At 38.1% G+C, this 20,106-nt stretch overlaps 1 protein-coding gene, 1 long non-coding RNA gene and 1 pseudogene across 4 annotated transcripts in view; 1 reads left to right on the forward strand and 2 right to left on the reverse strand.

Moving 5' to 3' along the window:
• Nucleotides 1-19,419, reverse strand: part of COL11A1 (collagen type XI alpha 1 chain) — a 229,950-nt gene extending 210,531 nt beyond the window's left edge. Inside the window, exon 1 of one of the 2 annotated variants that reach the window (XM_005678025.3) lies at nucleotides 19,017-19,419. In XM_005678025.3, coding sequence (XP_005678082.2) covers nucleotides 19,017-19,122 — 106 coding nt within the window. In that variant the 5' untranslated portion in view covers nucleotides 19,123-19,419. The remainder of the gene's footprint in view (nucleotides 1-19,016) is intronic. The other variant, XM_018045833.1, reaches the window with a different exon arrangement.
• On the reverse strand, nucleotides 10,664-12,211 carry LOC102174528 (annotated as a pseudogene).
• On the forward strand, nucleotides 18,142-19,835 carry LOC102170571. 2 transcript variants are annotated; one of them, XR_309885.2, is made up of 4 exons: nucleotides 18,142-18,185; nucleotides 18,615-18,731; nucleotides 19,035-19,197; nucleotides 19,377-19,835. It is a non-coding gene; the product is annotated as an uncharacterized LOC102170571 (long non-coding RNA). The 2 variants fall into 2 exon arrangements; XR_001917844.1 differs by lacking the exon at nucleotides 18,142-18,185 and having other exon boundaries at nucleotides 18,369-18,731.

Below are 20,106 nucleotides of genomic sequence, written 5' to 3' on the forward strand. Positions count from 1 at the left end.
ATGGACAACAGTTAATAACAATTCCTGCAGTTGGGATAGCCCAACTTCCAACCCAAGTTTGATATTTATTATTTGTGTAACTTTGGATAAGCTGCTTACCCTTCTTAGACTTAGTTTCTTCAGCTTAACCAAATTCTGATAATGAAATGAGAAATGGAATTTTAAACTCTTGGAGAACAGTGTCCAAGAACTCGATAAAAAGAATACCTAAAAACACTTTTTTGTCAAAAATTCAACCTTTCTGAACATCCAATAGTCCCATCGAGTGCCACCAGTGTTTCTGCAGGTCTATAACTCACTTGATTCCTCTTATTCATTTCCTCTGACTACCTTGGGAAATCTCTTAACAGTTGAGTATAAGACTGAACACTTTTTATCTCTAAAACTGTTTTTTAGCTTTTTAGTGTGTTTTTTTTAATCTCTAAAGATCCATTGGATATCACCCATGAAAAGTATGCAATGCTTAGTAATCTCTCCAGCATGTTCCTTTGTTATTCTAGGGACATACAACCCCAGGAGGCTTAAGTTGTCAAGTTCATTGTCCCATTACCACCCTGCAACACAACTTAACATTAAAGCACTGATATCATTGAAATTGTTTCCTTTTCAATAATTTTGTCATTTTATCACATAGACATTAATATAACTCTAGATTTAACCCTAATGTGTTATTAGAAGATTTTAAAAAACTAATATTTTAGTGTCTGACCTCTGATGCTATTACTTCATTTATTTCAAACCCACACATGCCACATACCTATCCTGTATTATAAACTAACATGAAGTATTAGAAAACAAAATATATCAACCTAGATTCTTCTATATTTGAAAAGGTATGAAAGTTTATCTTTAAATGCCTATATGGCACAAGTAGGCTTTCCAGGTGGCACTAGTGGTAAAGAACTCACCTGCCAATGCAGGAGAAAAAGAGATGAGGGTTCAATCCCTGCATCAGGAAGATTCCCTGGAGGAGGGAATGGCAACCCAATCTAATATTCTTGCCTGGAGAATCCCATGGACAGAGGAACCTGGCGGGCTACAGTCCATGGAGCCAGGATTGTGGGGGGAGTGTCACAAAGAGTCGGAGATGACTGAAGTGACATAGCATGGCAAAAATAAAGTGAATATAAACCATATACATGCTTCAGGTCTCTACACTATTCTTTTTGGCTTAAACTACCAGACATTTTGTCTATATTATGAAATCGAATCATTGTGTTCCGAAAAAATTTAAAAAGTGCAAATGGGAGAAACAGAAGGCTTGAATACATTAGTAAATTGTAAGTATATAAGATTATAGTTGTGTAGTTTACATTAAGTATTCCTGGGTATGGGAAACATACCTAGGTTTGTATATTTGTATTATAGAAACATGAGTTCTATAATAAACTTAAATGTTTTGCCATTTAAGCCTATGATTACAGAATATATTTCCCTACAGGAAAAAAAAAAAAAGAATGAATGAAATACAAACATCTCAAGACTCAAGTTTTGGAGAACCAGTGTCTTATGCTTCTGGGAAAAAACAAGCATTTGATATTCAAAGAAAGAATAGCATCAAATCGAGGATGACGTAGACAAAGACAATATAAAATAGGAGCCTAGAGTTTTAGGAATTTTATAATTAATTTAATTTTTTCAAATCAAACACCTAACAAACTTATTGGTACCCCCATTTCAGAAGATAAGAACTCAATGATCAAATGTAAATGTACTTTCTTACATTTCGTGAAAATACTAGTTTTTTTTTTTTTTTTAATCAGCTACAGAGTAAAATTCAAAACTGGAAAGGTCAGAGAAAAATATATATAATAAAGTATTCTGAGTAGAACTAATGGAAAAATATGACTCCCATCAAAATTGATTGCATTCATGTCCCACTGGTCACGATTTATTCTAATTCTGTCTTATTTCGTGGTTAAGAGAAATCCATAAAATACAGAATCCCAGATGTAATGTTGATTAGGAACAATAAATGGGCTTCCTAGTAGTAAAGAACCCGTTTGCCAATGCAAGAGACATAAGGGACGCCATTTTGATCCCTGGATTGGGAAGATCCCCTGGAGGAGGGCATAGCATCCCACTCCAGTATTCTTGCCTGAAGAATCCCAGGGACAGAGGAGCCTGGTGGGCTAAGTCCACAGGGTCACATAGAGTTGGACACGACTGAAGCAACTTAGCACACACAGGAACAAGAATTAAATTTGACTTGAATAGCAACATATATTTACATTTTCTTGATAATTCCTTCTCTGTAATTGCTTTCTAGGTCTTCAGTGGGAAACATCTCTCTGCTACTTTCTAGGTAACTACAAGTCCTGCATCATTGCTCTGTTAAACCAGTAAAACAAAACACAAACCCCCATTACAATTACTATACAACTACAACTCTCAGGACAGCTAGATCAATGTGCACAGTATCTAGCCAATAAGCAAAATGTTCTACTAAGTGGAATTTGATTGCTATATTGACTATATCTAAACAGGTAAAATGAAATGAAAAACACGGGAATTATTTGTATAAATATGGCCTAGAAGCTGTCCAAATAATATTTGTACTGCAAAGTTATCTAATTCTACATTTTATATAAAGCCTTAAAATAAAATCTCAACCCTTAATTTAAATGTCATTACTTTTTTATAAATGACAAATATTTGAGGAGAACTAAGGAGAAAAATCCCCTTCATGGATCACTGCCTTGACATGGCAAAAGGGCTTGCAAAACTCAATAAGCCATGCTGTGTAGGGCCACCCAAGATGGACAAGTCATACCAGAGAGTTCTGACAAAACATGATCCACTGGAAGATGGAATAAAAACCACCCCATACTTGCCGTAGGAACCTCATAAACTATATAAAAGGACAAAAAGTTATGACACTGAAAGATGAGTCCCCCAGGTTGGAAGCAGTCCAATATGCTACTGGGGAAAAGTGGAGGAGAATTAGTAATAGCCCCAGAAAAAATGAAGCAACTAGGCCAAAGCAGAAGTGACACTCAGTTGTGGATGTTTCTAGAGATGAAAGTAAAATCCGATGTTGCAAAGAACAGTATTGCATAGAAACCTGGAATGTTAGGTCCATGAATCAAGGTAAACTGGACGTGGTCAAGCAGGAGGTGGTAAGAATAAACATCGACATCTTAGCAATCAGTGAACTAAAATAGAGACTGAGAAAATTTAAGTCAGATGACCATTAAATATCTACTACTGTGGGCAAGAATTCCATAAAAGAAAGGGAGTAGCTCTCATAATCAACAAAGAGTCCAAAATGTGGTACTTGGGTGCAACCTCAAAAATGACAGATGGTCTTAGTTTGTTTCCAAGGAAAATTATTCAACATCACAGTAATCCAGGCCTATGCCTCTACCACCAATGCTGAAGAAGCTGAAGTTGATCAGTTCTGTGAAGAACTAGACCTCCTACAACTAACACACCCAAAAAATGATGTTTTATTCATCACTGGGGATTAGAATGCAAAAGTATGAAATCAAGATATACCTGGAGTAACAGGGAAGTTTGGCCTTGGAAAACAAAATAAAGCAGGGCAAAGGATAACTGAATTCTGCCAAGAGAATCCATTGGTGGTAGCCGGTATCCTTTTTTGACAACACAAGAGAAGACTTTACACACGAACATCACCAAACAGTCAATACTAAAATCAAATTGATTACATTCTTTGTAGCCAAAAAAGGAGAAGCTGTATACAGTCAGTAAAATCAAGGCCTAGAACTGACTGTGGCTCAGATTATTGGCATCTCATAGAAAAATTCAGGCTTAAACTAAAGAAAGTAAGGAAAACCACTAGGCCAGCCAGGTACAACTTAAATCAAATCCCCTATGAATATGCAATGGAAGTAATGAATATAATCAAGGGATTAGATCTAGTTAACAGTGTGCCTGAAGAACTATGGATGGAAGTCTGTAATACTGTACTGGAGGCAGTGAACAAAACCATTGCAAAGAAAAAGAAAAGAAGGCAAAGTGGTTTTCTGAGGAGGCTTCACAAATGGCTGAAGAAAGAAGAGAAGTGAAAAGCAACAGAGAAAGGGAAAGATACATCCAACTAAATGCTGAGTTCCAAAGAAAAGCACAAAGAGACAAGAAGGACCTCTTCAATGAACAGTGAATAAAACTAGAAGAAAACAACAGAAGGGGAAAGACTAAAGATCACTTCAGGAAAATTGGAAATATCAAGTGAACATTTTGCCCAAGGAACAATAAAGGACAGAAATGGTAGAGACCTAGGAGACATTGAAGAGATCAAGAGGAGATGGAAAGAATACACTGAACTGTACAAAAAGGATCTCAATGAACCGTGTTACTACAATGGTGTAGTCACCCAGAGCCAGACATTCTGGGGTGCAAAGTCAAGTTGGTCTTAGGAAGCACTGCTGTTAATAAAGCTAGTAGATGAAATGGAATTCCAATAGAGCTATTCAAAATCCTAAAGGATGATGGCATCAAAGTGTTGCATTCAATATGTCAGCAAATTTGGAAGATCCAGTAGTGGCCACAGAACTGGAAAAGGTCCGTCCTCGTTCCAATTCCCGAGAAGGGTAGTACTAAAGAATGCGCTAACCATCAGACAATTGCACTCATCTCCCATGCTAGTAAGGTCATGCTTAAAATCTTGCACGCTAGGCTTCAGAATTATGCAAACCAAGAATTTCCAGATGTCCAAGCTGGGTTTAGAAAAGGAAGAGGAACCAGAGATCAAATTGCAAGCATTTGCTGAATCACAGAGAAAGAAAGGGAATTCCAGAAAAAAACATTTGCCTCTGTTTCACCGACTACTCTAAAACCTTTGACTGTGTGGATCACTAAAAAAACAAAAAAAAAAAACAAAAAAAAATGTGGAAAGCTGTTAAAGAGACAGGTATACTGGACCCTCTTATCTTCCCCCTGAGAAACCTGTATGTGGGTCAAGAAGCAATGGTTAGAACCCTGTATGGAACAACTGATTGGTTCAAGATTGAGAATGGAGTACAGCAGGGTTGTGTGTTGTTACGCTGTTTGTCATGAGACATGCCGGGCTGGATGAATTACGAGCCAGAATCAAGATAGACTGAACAAACATCAACAGACTCAGATATGCAGGTGATACCACTCTAATGACAAAAAGCGAAGAGGAAATAAAGAATCTCTTAATGAGGGTGAAGGAGGAAAGTGAAAAAGCTGACTTAAAACTAAATATTAAAAAAAACTATGATCATGGCATCTGACCCCATGACTTCATGGGAAATAGAGGGGAAAAGGTGGAAGCAGTGACAGATTTCCTCTTCTTGGGCTCTAATATCACTGCAGATGGTGACTGCAGCCATGAACTCTGAAGACAATTGCTTCTAGGCAGGAAACCTATGACAAACTAGACAGTGTATTGAAAAGCAGAGACACTATTCTGTCGACAAAGCTCTGTATCGTGAAGACTAGAATCTTCCCAGTGTCACATACAGTTTTGACAGCTGGATCATAAAGAAGACAGAACACCAAGGAATTAATGCCTTTGAAATGTAGTGCTGGGCAAGACTTCTGAAAGTTCTTTTCAGACAGCAAGAAGATCAAACTTGTGAATTTTAAGGGAAATCAACCCTGAATACTCAATGGAAGAACTGATGCTGAAGCTGAAGCTCCAGTATTTTGGTCATCTGATGCAAACAGCCAACTCACTGGAAAAATTCCTGGTGCTGGGAAAGATTGAGGGCAAAAGAGGAGGGCATCAGAGGATGAGATGGCTGGATGGCATCACTAATACAATGGACATGAACTTGGGCAAACTTCGGGAGATGGTGAGGGACAGGGAGGCCTGGCATGCCGCAGTCCATGGGATCTCAAAGAGTCAGGCACAACTGGGCAACTGAACAACAATAAAGGAGAAAAATAAATCAGTGAATGAATATAAGAAAGGTTATGGTGATATGGATTTTAGTATATGTAAGACAGGAAAAGCCTCAATAAGATAAGGTTTGAGTAAATTCGGAAAAGGCATAAGCTCTTCCTCTACCTTAATATTTTTATGCAGTGGCATTGTAAGCAAAGGGACTAGTAAGTGCAAAGAACATGAAATAGGAGCTGAGGAAAGACATAAGATACTGAAGGAAATGCAAGGAGATAAATATGCCTCCAGCCAAGGAAATACAGGGATATAAAAGATGAGGTCAGAGAAGTAACAATTAGGGAATGTTGAAGGCAGCTTGTATAGGTCATGTGGGATATTCAAGGAGTTTAGATTTAATTGCAAATGAAATGGAAAACCACTGAAAGTTAAAGAGAGAGAAAGAACATCAGCTAACTAATTTTTCAGAAGACTGTGACTGCTATGTTAACAGACTCTAGGGGCACTGGAGTAGAATTAGAGTGCAGAGAAGGAGCAATTGCAATCTTCTAGATGTAAAATTTTGTTGATACTGTTTTCTTGGGCTGAGAGATAAAGTACTTTGTGATATTATGGACTTATTCTGAAGATAGCAGACCGGAGTGGAGTATAAGAGAAAAGGAGTCAAAGATGACACCAACGTTTTTAATTCAAACATCATGATTGATTGTATTGCCATTAACTGAGACAGGGAATACTGTGATGAATGGACTTTAGGACTGGAGTTCTGCAATTCAGTTTTAGGCATGCTAATTTTGAGATGACTTAGTAAATGCCACTGGAAACAGCTGAATAGGCAGTTCAATCAGTTTAGGAATCCGAAGTTTAAGGGAAATTCAGGGGCAAGGTCTAGAGTAGTAACAATAAAACTTTGGGAGTTGATAGACTATCAATGTTATTTTAAACTATAACTAAATCAATGATATATTTTTTAAACTCTATTTGATATAACTTTCCATGAAAGAAATCATTAGAAGTTTAAAATGCTTATAATAAGTTACTTATTCCCAACAAAATAAAACAGAGGTTTTGGTCCAACATATTAATCTTCAGAAACAAAAGTCACTATTTACACTTTATGTTCTAAAACATGCTATAATTTGGTTAATAACAAGAACAACCATTTTGTAAGGTTTAAAAATATTAGGCTACTTTGTCTCATAACAGACTTTATAAATGCGTACATGGTTGTTTATCATACTCCTTTATAAAACAGGAAGATTATTTATTCATTCATTTTTCAACTTCATCATGACTATAACTCCATATCAACTGTGATTCAACTGTACTAATTATCATTGAGAATGTCAGGTCATTTTACAGTGGATTAAATAACCCAGAAAAAAGCTGGACTGCTCTACTTCCCTGGTTATTTTTCAGAGAATCCAATGGTTGCAATCAATTGGAACCACCTAGTCATGTACATGGAGAAGGCAATGGCACCCCACTCCAGTACTCTTGCCTGGAAAATCCCATGGACAGAGGAGCCTGGTAGGCTGCAGTCCATGGGGTCGCTCAGAGTCGGACATGACTGAGCGACTTTACTTTCACTTTTCACTTTCATGCATTGGAGAAGGAAATGGCAACCCACTCCAGTACTCTTGCCTGGAGAATCCCAGAGACACTGGAGCCTGGTGGGCTGCCGTCTATGGGGTTGCACAGAGTCGGACACGACTGAAGCGACTTAGCAGCAGCAGCAGCAGTCATGTACAGATATCAGAGTATGCGCTGACCATGTCAACTTGGCAGCCTCTCTATATCTTTAAATTAGTCATATCACTCCATTCTATGCAAGAAAGTATACCTTTATGGTCTTGCGTTACATGGTTGCTGCCCACACCCTCCACTCTAGCACTCTGCTGGTAACACACATACTCCATGAGAATGGAGCCTGAATTACCATCTTTGTAGTCCTGACACCTAACACAGTGACTGCACAAAGAAGGGGATCATTTGATTTTCTCAATTATTAAACAACTTTAATCCTGAACTTTCTCATATCATAAAAAGCATTATATACTGAAAATTCAAAGCAGAAATAAAGTCACAACTTTGAGAATGGTAACAGAAGAAGAAACACCAGTTGAAAGTGTAATATTTGAAAAGTATGGCATTTTTAACTTTGTTGTTGTTCAGTCTCTAGTTATGTCTGACTCTTTGCAATCCCATGGACTGCAGCATGCTAGACTTCCCTGTCATTCAGACTTCCCTGTCATTCACTATCTCCCGGAGTTTGCTCAAACTCAGGTCCACTGAGTCGGTGATGCCGTCCAACCATCTCATTCTCTGTTGTCCCCTTCTCCTCCTGTCTTCAATCTTTCCCAGCATCAAGGTCTTTTCCAATGAGTTGGCTCTTCACATCAGGTGGCCAAAGTACTGGAGTTTCAGCTTCAGCATCAGTCCTTCCAATGAATATTCACGACTAAGTTCCTTTAGGATGGACTGGTTGGATCTCCTTGCAGTCCAAGGGACACTCAAGAGTCTTCTCCAATACTACAGTTCAAAAGCATCAATTCTTCAGTGTTCAGCCTTTCTTATGGTCCAACTCTCACATCCGTATGTGACTACTGGAAAAACCATAGCTTTGACTATAGGGAGCTTTGTGGGCAAAGTGATGTCTCTTCTTTTTAATATGCTGTCCAGATTCATCAGCGTCATTTAATTTCATGGCTGCTGTCACCATCTGCAGTGATTTTGGAGCCCAAGAAAATAAAGTCTGATTTATAAGTGGTCAAATCTATTGAAAGTGAAAATCACTCAGTCATGTCCAACTCTTTGTGACACCATGGACTGTAGCTTGCAGGCTCCTCTGTCCAGTGGAATTCTCCAGGCAAGAATAATGGAGTGGATTGCCATTCCCTTTTCCAGGGGATCTTCCCAAGACCCAAGGATAGAACTTGGGTCTCCTGCATTGCAAGCAGATACTAGCTGAGCCACCAAGGAAGCCCAAAGCTATTAAAATATACTTATTGTAAAACTAAAATTATATTTTCATTATAATAATTTGACTTTAAGTTGAGAAGAGAAATATTTATTTGCATTTAGTTTGTTACATGCTATGAAGAGGAGGATTTTCTTTAAAAAGCATTATCAATATCATGATCAGTTGATCTATTTATATTATTTTATGCAGAACCACTTCTGTTTGAAAATAAGGAATGTATCAGAAGATTTGCACATTGCAAATCTTGACTTCCAGTACACTGTTATACAAACTAGGCACATCCTCATTTTTATATACATTTATTTCCTATTTCAGAAGGTTCATGAATCCTTGCTTGTGCATCAAAATTATATGTAGAGTCTTATAAAGCAGCTATGCTTGGATTCTGTACAAAATCCACTCAGTCAATATCCACAGAGATGGGACTGGAAATGATTGTGATATCAAGCCATAATTGAGTACTCCTGTCCTCTTGACTTTAATAAAAATGTCTTAATTATGATCTCATTAATTCACTCAATGAATGTTTACTGGCCACCTATTATAGTCCAGGTACAGTGCTAGTTGCCATTCTATGATAAGGTTTCTGTGCTTTAGGATGCTACACAAGGTCAATTATCCTAGTCCTCATGGTTAAGAAGAGGTATTCCTAGAGGAGATAATAACTAAATTCTGTGTAAAAAAATAATGGTAAGCAGATTAGGAGAGTATTCAAAGACCATAGTTTGCTTGGAGGCAAAACAGAGACAGCCATTTCAAGAAATCATAACAATATCAGCAAAAATCTCTTTAGTATATTCCACAGATACTGACAACAGCTGATTTACATAATTTATATCCTATCTCAGGTTATCAATTAGGTTATTGAAAAGCAATTCATCTGAGCTGCAACCAACATCTTTACCTTATTCAACAAAAATTTTCCAAATGTTTACTATGTGATAGGTTCCAATCTACATGCTTAGGGCACACTAAATAAAGCAGATAAAGATACCCATCCTGATGATTTTAGTGGAACTAAAATATACAACAGATAGGAATAGGATATTAAAAATATATTTTTATCCAAAACAATCCTACCGCTGTAGACTATTAATCCTATTAAGCACTTGAAATTTTAAGTACTCCTTCTTTAAGATGGTACTTCATAATAACATAATTGTATATGCAACATGCAGTTTGCTTTCTAACTTGAAGAGCTAGCTTACTAAAATAATCATAATACAATAAATATAGATAGGCTACTTTTCCTAATAGTCATTAAGCAAAATCAGACAACCCTTAATATCATACAAAACTGAAAAAGGTTTGAAAAATTATATATGACAGGATTTTCTCAATTATTACTTTTACAAATTGAAATCAAACTTGAATGAAACTTTCCTGTTTACCAATAGGCAAGTGAAATGACGATTTATGTTGCTGTCAAAGCAAAAATATGACTTCATATGGCATTTTATCAGTCATTTTACTATGTTAAAGCAAACTCCAGTTTTAGAGATAGTAATAGTATGGTCAACTGAAAGCTTCAAATATATAAAAATATCTTTGGAGAGAATGTGCAAAACTATTTTCCAAATGAGGAAAGCTGGAAAAAAGTAGCAATTCATTCACTTTCACAGAGTGAGTAAAGAAAAAGAGGGAGGGGGACTCTAATCACTGTTAACAACATGACATGAGGAGGTCACTTTACACCACTCCAAGTTAACTAGATTTTAACCTTGTTCCAGTCTGATGAGCAAAACAAGAAGATAATTAGTAATCTAAATGGTGACTGTATCATATCCTGTATGCATTCTGGCACCTTGGCGGACTCTAGGGAAAGAAATAAAACTAAATCACAGTCTTTACCCTCCAGCAACTCCTAGAGGAAGGCTAATATATAAATGAAGAACTTTTAAAATAATTATACTGTCTTTTTTTTTGCAGACCACGTATTTTTCAGTTACATTCTCGCAGCTGATTACATTCAAACAGCTTTTAGATAATCACATCTGACACTTTATACTGAAGGTAATAAGCTTCCTCCCATACATCAATCCCCCAAAGTGGAATAGAACTGTTGTTCCTTGTAATAGATCCTGATTAGAACAGGCAGCAATTTGTAAGTGTCCCTGTTCCTTAATGAAACCAGGCCAACCCCAAGCGGAACCTTGAACACCAACAGACAAAGCTGTCAATTTCCCCTCAGTCAAAGGAATAAAGTAACACATGCTAGCTTCCATCTACTCCCCTTTGGTTCTCTGCCATCAATAAAGCATAGATTTGTCTCTAAAATGGGAAGAGTGACAATTCCTTCACCACTGAAATTTAGTGCAAGCTGAAGAGTCACCTGAATTATGACATCATCTTTCACCAAAATCTCTTTATATTTTCCCTTGGTAGCATGTAAGTTATTTGCACGATTTACATGATATTTACAATGGTTACAGCTGCATGATTTGTGCATTATTGCTAGGCCCCAAGGCACCATAATCATAAGCAAAGTCAGGGAGGCTGTACAAAAGCATTAAGAATATACAATAGGACTTTCCTGGTGGTGCAGTAGAAAAGATTCGGCCTACCAGTGCAGCTGACAAAGATTTATTTGATCCCTGGTCCAGGAAAGATTCCATATGCCACAGAGCAACTAAGCTTGTATGCCACAACTACTGAGCCTGTGCTCTAGACCCTGTGAGTCACAACTACTGAGCCTTCATGCTGCAACTACTGAAGCCCACGTGCCTAGAGCCTGTGTTCTGTAACAAGAGAAGCCACTGCAGTGAGAAGCCAGGGCACAGAAACGAAGAGTAGCCCCGAAGAGTAGCCCTCGCTCACTTCAAGGAGAAAAAGCCTGTGTACAGCAATGAAGAGCCAGGGCAACCAAAAAAGAAATTTAAAAAATTATTTTAAAAAACTGTTTATATATAAATAGAATACACAATAAAGTAAACATGGGCAAATGGTCAAAAGCAAGAGCTCTGGAGCAAGACTGTCGGGTTCAAATCCTGGGTCTATCACACAGTAGCTGTATGGTCTTAAGTAAGACATTTAACATATCTGTTTTTCAGTTTCTTTATGGGTAAAATAGAGATGTTAGTATTAGCTTACTTCTAAGACAACTGTCAGAACGAATGAGATTCTATACAAAAATGTTTGCAAGGAGACATATGCATTCAGTGTTAGAGCTTGTTACTATATCTGTCTGGATATGCAGCTTGAGTAAAATCTTGAAGTACGAGAAAGTATCTGCTAGATGGATGAGAAGGAAAAATATATTCCAGGCGAAAAAGAATAATGCATTCCAGGACAGGGGAAAAGACGGTCAAGAGGTTGAACATGCCTAGTGTGCAGGGTACATGGTGTTGGAGTGGGAAACCTGAGTCTGAGACATACAGAAGGGCACCCTACATCATGCTAGGCCATCTGTACAATATGTTTGTCTTCAAAACCAGTGAAGTATTTCGAAGGTTCATCAACATTCAAAGAGTGACAGCAAGTAGAAGGCTGTACTTCACAGTGAATCTGAAAAGAGAGTTAAGAGCAAATACCACAGGTGGCGCTAGTGGTCAAGAATCGGCTTGCTAGTGCAGGAGACATGAGACCTGCGCTCAATGCCTGAGTCAGGAAGATCCCTGGAGGAGGGTACAGCAAAAACCACCCTACTATTCTTGCCTGGAGAATCCCATGGACAAAGGAGTATGGTGGGCTACAGTCGTTAGGGTCGCAAAGAGTCAGACACAGCTGAAGTGACTTAGCATGCACCACTAATACTTCTGACTCTCCGCAGTGGTACCTAAGAACACAAAGTGGGAAAATGTGCTAGAGCTTCTTGTTAGTTCTGTCAGGAATTGCAACTACTGCTATTTCGTAGTAGTGATCCTTTCGGGAAATTGTTTGTTAAAGTCTGAGTGAGAAAGGAAAGCCAACTGCCTCCTACAGTCTAAGGTTTGCTCCTATAAGCCCGGATGTGAGTTTACCAGTCAGACAGAGGAAGGAGGCTTCCACTGACATCCTATACGCTCAAGTTCTATGAATAGGGACCTTCATTGGCCTGTACAGTCCAGGGCCATTCAAGAGCAATTAAATTTGGTTAAAATAAGAAAGAAATGCTTTTTAAGGAGAGAAAAAAAAAAAAAAAGAAGGTTTGAGGGATTGCAAAAGTTGATTGTGCTGAAGCACTTTTACACAGGTTTGTTTTAGTTCTCAATTGTCAAGTCGTATTTAAACTGGTCTCTTACTCTGAAATACGATAACCTTTCTTTTCTCTGAGTTCTTTCTACTAAATTAATAGCACTGTCTCTAATTCCATGCGCAGCAAGCAAAGAGTTTATTTTACCAGATAACAGTAGGTCTGGTGATCAGCCAATGTCTAAAGAACCACTAGCCAAGTCAGTAGTAGGCCAAAGACTGCAACTGATAAATAGATACTGCTCACTAAATCACTTTAAAATTGTTTCATCTTCTCTACCCAAGAGTATTATTCACGTTGAGTTCTGACACAACTGAAAGCAAAAAAAAAAAAAAAAAAAATCACAATTATCTATAAAAATAAAATCATATTAGGGTTTTGAAAGGAGAATTAAATAGATGCATTAGAATATAGAAGGTAGTTAAAAAAAAAGCAAAACCCTTTAGGTTCTGAATTTAATTGCAAAAGAAATCAGTAGAAAAAAGTCCAAATTTAGGAAATTCAATATAGCATAGTTTTAGTATACATTGAAAACTGCATTTAAAATAGACTCTTCAGGGAGAAAGTTTAAGGAGCACTGTAACTTTTTATAGCACCTGTGTGTACCTCTTTCATCTTTGTTAAGGGACAAAACTTCAATGCTCAAAAAAAAAAAAAAAAAAAAAATTGATTTCCTCTCACCACTCCCAGCTCAGGTCACATTTCCCCAGTAATGAGGGAAGTCGAGGAGTAAAAGCAGAAACGCAGATCAGCCCTCAGCTCCAACTCTGCAGTTGCCTTGAATTCCTAATGTCACAAACCAACTGCGCTTTCTCCAAAGGTGGACAGGAAAGAAAAGTGCATTTAGGATATAATATGATTCTGGCTTTTAAATACCTAAACATCATCACTAAAGATTATATTACATGATAGGGCTGGGTCAATATGTATAAAACCCTGTATTCATATAAAACAGAATTAGTCATCTGTAGAACTTCCATAGTATCTTCTTCAGGACCTTAAGGACATGTACTGAATTCCCCAAAAGAGAGGAAAAAACTTCATGGTTGAAATATTAGCTCTATCTTAGCCATTGCCAGCACCGCATATCATGGTAGTCCCTGAAGAGGAAGTATTTCTCTATAAATTAACTATCCATTTATTCCCGAAGTAAAAGGTGGTTATGTACTTTTAGACACTTTGACAATCCAAAAGGGAAAACTTGAATTAGAACTTGCACTACTAAGCGCATCTGTTATTTTTTTCCCAAAGCTGACTGCTTCTTTGGAAAAATGGTTATCTGTTAAATAAATAACCCATATCAAATAAAAATCAAATCATTATCTGACTTATTAATAAAAAACATACAATTAGATATTATATATATCACCCAATCAATATAAAATCAACACGAAAAGAGAAATTCGACATTATTTGTCTTATTTGAAATAAATATATAACTTTCTTAGCTTCCTGAAAATTCAAAGTTGTACTGGGTCCTCTATTAGGAACTTTAGAGAGGGAAAAAAACTATGTTCATAATCCAGCAACAAATGTATACAAAAATATTTTATAAACTGTTGCACTTTTTAATTTGATACAGATCTTATAGAATCACATAATTAGGTATATTAACAATACAAATTATCAAAAATTACCTATATCTAAATTTAGAACATTGAGGAATTTTTAAATGCTTTCTATAATCTCCTGTGTTTCTTTGATTCATCATTTTCACTTAATCCTCACTAACTAAACTCCAGCACATATATTTAAGCAATATATGGTCATTCTATATTTCATAAATACACACAAATTGAGTAATAATTGTTTATTCCATTAAGTCTCAGACTACTATTATTTAAAGATACTTTATCATTATTGCAGATTTCACCCTACTCATTTATGGAAAATCTTGACTATTATATGATTATATTTTTTTGAGACACAGGATTCAGTTAAGAATTTTTCTGTGCCTTAGTTTCCTCATTAGTAAAGTGAGAAGGTAGTATGGAGTTGCCATTTTTATAAGAATTGCTATCTCTATCATTCTCTTTAAAAGACTCTAAACACCTTTTCTTCTTTCGAAAAATTCAGCTTTTTATTACACACTCTCACTGAAACTTGATTTGAATCCATTCATTATCACTACATAGGTAGTGCCTAAATAAGTTAACCAGAGTGAAGAGAAATTTGTCTCAGAGAAGAAACAAAATTTAAGAATAGAAAGGCAACTAATTATTTTTTGTCAGAAATCCTACCCACAAATTTGAAAAGGGGGCCATGTTTGCCTTGCTATATTTTAGTGATGACTTGAATAATGTGCCCCTTCAATTTTAGTCACAAATCGAAGCAAACATAGAAGCTAAAATTTAATTATATAAATCATAAGCAATCATGCTATCTAGATATATACATTTTTCATTTTGCAACTTCATAATTTTATTTAAAACTCTGTATACCTCTCACAGAATTATTTTTATAAAGTAGATTCTAGCAAAGTATTAATTATAAAGTCAATTGTCACATTAAAATATTAATATACTTAATTTTAAAACTAATAGACAATTTTGTGAAGGTGTCTGTAATTAACTGAACATATATGTGCCACCTAAACTAAGGTTATCTGTATAAAAGATTCAGAAAGGTGTTTCTCATGAGCTACCTAATTTTCTTTAGCGTTTATTACGGACTTTGTTGATTTTGCTTTAAAAAACAAATGGAAACACAATATTAATAATCATAGAAGATGCTATCAGAAGCATATCTTATCTTTTAACTGATTTCTGATTGAGTAACCTAAGGGACAAGGTTGATCTCTTCCCAAAGTTGGATTAGCACATACTCTGGAAGCCAGCACCATTTCACCTGCTGATCCCAGGCACTCAAAACACTTGAGCAGGAATCACTACCAACTCTTGACAAGCTTCGAAAATTCTTCATAAAATTAATCTACGTTTTGCAAGGCACAGTATTAGCTCAACCACCAAAGATAGAATACCATTTTAATTAGTAACAAAATGATTCAATCAGATATTATATTTTCTTTTTATTCAATTTAGCTTAACTCCTTTAAAAACTGCTAAAACCATCTATCATAAAACCATCAATCTGAACACAGTCATGAGTTATAGTCACTATAAATTCCAGGTAAATTTCAGGTTCTATCTTAATAAGTACTGAACTAATTGAATATGACATCTATAAATTCATGAGATAAAACATTTATATTAACCATAAACAAGTATATGAAATATGATCCTGAAGTTAATGCACATAAATATAAAAAATAATGCTTATTCTTTTCTTCTTACTAAACCATAATAAATACCAACAATTTTTAAAGTAAATTAAAGATTACTAAATTACAGAGTTTGGATTTGCAAAGTAAAATAATATGACTGTGTCAATTCACTGACTTTCTTTTCATTCACTCCAGGAAATTTTCTTTGTAAGGTTTTCTCTGTAAGATGCTTCAGGATCCTAACTACATATTTTTAGAATCCAATTTATTATGAACCCAGAACTTTTTAGGCTTAAGCATTTTTTAATCCAAGAAATACAAATTTTAGATAAAAGTTATCTTTAAATTATCTTTCAGTTTAACAATCAGAGCATACCACTGCATCTCAGAGAAATCAAATTATATAAATATATAGTACAATTCTGGTATACAGTACCTTATTTAGAAACTAACTCATTGTTACATCAGTTGCAAATATAAAGGCTAGCATGAGAACTGGACACTGAGTTTATTTTTCCTTTGTGTGATGATTCAGGCTAGTGTTTCCTTTTTAAGCATTAATATAGTATTTCCTTGTTGAATTTCATTAGGTGGTAAGAATGCCTACAAGAGTAGGTTTAAGTAAATATGGTTTCCTTCTAAAGAATAAGCACCTAGCAATTTGGAGAAACCAACACCAAATCTTAAACAATGTGAAGATCCAAATAACCATATAACTTGCAAGATATTTCATCAAAAATAACAAACAAAAACTACACATGATCCTTAAAGTTTGCTTTTTCTCACTTTAGATGGTTTTGTATTAATAGAGAAGTTTGTTTTTCCACCAGTTATTTGATGTGGTACTAAGATGTTTTGTTTAAAAGAGTTTTAGGTATGCAGTTAGATTTAAATGAGAAAATTATGCATCATAAGTGTAGAAATTTGACCTTTCGATCTTCTAAGAGCTTTAAAGAAGCCCCAGTGTGGAACTGAAACATCTTCAGTGAAATAATACCTGAATACCTATGATAAGTCTCTCGAGTTTACAATGCATCTGTCTTCACTGAAGAAAGTCTTAGTTTCCATACTAAAAACAAAAAGCTTCCATTATGATACTTGTTCCAAGTATCATAAGAAATAGCTCGAAAAGTTCAAAAGGAAACAATATACCTGTTCTTCCTTAATCAAGTGTCCTTTTTCAGGATCATTGTACTTAGAAGGATTTTAGGAGGCCTTATATCCTGAGGCAGTTGCTTTAATTCCAAATAATAAAGAAAACCAGCAGAGGGCAGACCTGAGGACAGAACCGACCAATCCCGCTGGTGACCAGGTACCAAAGGTAAAGTGCAAACTTTTGATAGATTTCACTTCCAAGACTCTACTATTTATCTTTCAAAATGTAGAAATGAATGAATCCACGTAATCAGCATGACTTTTTCAAAAATTCAAAGATAGTCCTAATGAGTCTCTGACTGTACTATTCGCCAGGAAAAGTCACAGAGGAATAACCCATCCCTGCCTGCTCCTCAGGAAGGTGAACAATCACAAAGTGTGGGGAAGAAATACAGACCTGGCTTCGCAGAGTTCGGCCTCCGGGAGCGCTAACTCCCACAAAGAACTCAGATCTTGGCACCCACCAGGGTCAGACTCAGGTTTCTGCTAAAGCCTGAGCCTTTGGGGTTGACAATTTGTTTCTCCCTCAGCCAATCATCGCCGCCCTCCTTCTCACCCCTACTTCTCTGCGCACCCCGGCAAAGCTTGCTTTTCTACTATAAGCTGTTTGGGCTCCCTTAACTCCAAAGGAGTCCGTCCTCCCGCCAGCCGTGTCTACAGCACCTAACGGACCGCTCCAGCCAGATGCCTTTGCTGGAAAGGGCGGGGGAAGGGGAGGGAGGAGGCGGAGGGGAGGAGTGAAGTCGCTCTCCCTCCTCGGGTACTGACAGAGCTGCAGTCTTCCCAGCAGGTCTGGTCATTGAATATTTGGTGGTGCCACGTAGGAACTTTTCCTTACCTCTCTCCTCCCATCCCACCCCACGCCCCCTCCCCTTCCCTCCAATCCCTATTCCTCCGCCCCCACCCCATTTGCTTGGCGAGTTTCATCGTTCTCCAAGAGAACTGCACGTCCAACCTGCAAGATGAAGTTGAGGCGGGGGGGGGGGGGGGGGTCACAGAGGGGAGGAAGGTGCAAAATCCCGGGAAGAGTGTTCTTCCTATCTCCATCCATTTCTTTTAATCTGCCATTTTTCCCCTCTTACTATCTCCTCAAAATGACACACACACACACAGACAGTATTCTCAGTCTTAAAGACTCTTTCCCCCTGGTCTCTGTCAAATCCTTAAAACAGCTTGTTTCTCACTTTGTTCTAGACAAAGAACTTTATCAAGGTTCATTTTATGCCCTTTCTCTATATTCTCTCCTCAGCTCACCTTTAAAAAAGGACTTCCATTAGTTAGAATCTGAAGAAACCAGATGTGTTCAAAGGTAGTCTAAGGACCTTTCCTCAAACAAAAGCTTTGTACAACTGCTTCTGTGTTCAAGGTAATATTTTTCCTCTTTTCAAAGCCCCTGGAAGGTGGTGAAGGGCATTTCAGCAGGCTCTGTGCCTGACAGATCTTTTTTCCTGCTACCTCTTCTCCCATTACTGTCCCGCCTACATCCATCTCTCTCACCAGTCTTCACTTCCAACCTGGTGGCAGCTACAATCTGGATTTTATTTGAGAGAATTGTTTGCGGGGGAGGGGTTGGAAGAAGGAAGGGGGGAGGGGCACAGAATGAGAAAGACCGACAGCAATCTCCCACCTCCCCCAAACCATTTTTTCTTACCTCCTCTGACCTCTCTAGCCTGGAAGAGGAAAGTCAGTGCGAGAGTTGTTATGGTGAAATCCCAGAGCCACCGTTTCGTTTTCCACCTAGAGGACCACCGCTCCATCTCCGAGCCCCGCACTCACAACTGTGAACTCAACCCACGAAATCGCGATTGCAGACCTACTTCGTCCCTTCCAAGGTATCGTCGGGGATGTTTGCTACACAGCCATTGGGGAGGGAGAGGGGGAAAAAGTCAAAGGGCTTTTTCTTAAATTTGATGGTTTGCTTCCTTCCTGTCTCTCGCCCCCTCCTCTCCCTCTCGGTTGGCCCCGCCGGTCGGGACCCTCCGATCTGTCCTCTGCGGGGCCCTGCCTTCAGACTGACGGCAGATGAGGGGCTTCAACCAAAAATCTGAGAGGACTGCGTGCCCCTAAAGGCTTCATGCCGTCAGTGGGCCGGACGAGAGGCTCCGGGCAGCCCCCTCCCCCGCCCACTCCCCTCCCGCGCCCCCCTTACCCGGGACGAAACTGACAAGCCCGCTGAAGGTCAGACCCAATCACACGCGTCGCGGGCGGCCCCGAGCCCGCCCCCCTTGCCTTTGCCGGAGAATCAGGTCTCCCCGCAAGCCCAGCCCACCAACCACCCTCCATCTCCCCACTCCCCTTTCCTCCCTCCTCTCCTACCCAAATCCCGGAGAAGAAATGGGAGGGAGTTACGGGGGACGCGTGCTTGGCTCCAGCACTTTGGGAATGAAAGGAATTGCAGGAGAGCCCCAGAGTCCACAGAGTTTTCAAGGAGCTTCTGTATTCAATAAAAACAGCTACTTGTCTACTTGCACCCGTCTGTGAGCCTCTCCTCGTCGGCGGGGGAGGGGAGGAGCCCAGCGTCTGAACCGCCACACCGCTGGAGTTTTGGGCTGCCAGCGGTAACCTTATCCCTGTGCAAAAATCTGCTTCTTATAGCAGACGTGGAACCAGCGGACTCACTGCTCTGCCTCCTCCGAAAAGCATTTTTTATTATTATTTTTAAACAGAATTAAAAGAAAGGGATGAAGGTGAGATGGAGAGACCCCAGAGGTCAAAATCCTTGGTCTTACAGGGAAGCTCTC

This window comes from Capra hircus, chromosome 3 (assembly GCF_001704415.2).
Source record: "Capra hircus breed San Clemente chromosome 3, ASM170441v1, whole genome shotgun sequence".
In the NCBI taxonomy this organism is placed as follows: domain Eukaryota; kingdom Metazoa; phylum Chordata; class Mammalia; order Artiodactyla; family Bovidae; genus Capra; species Capra hircus.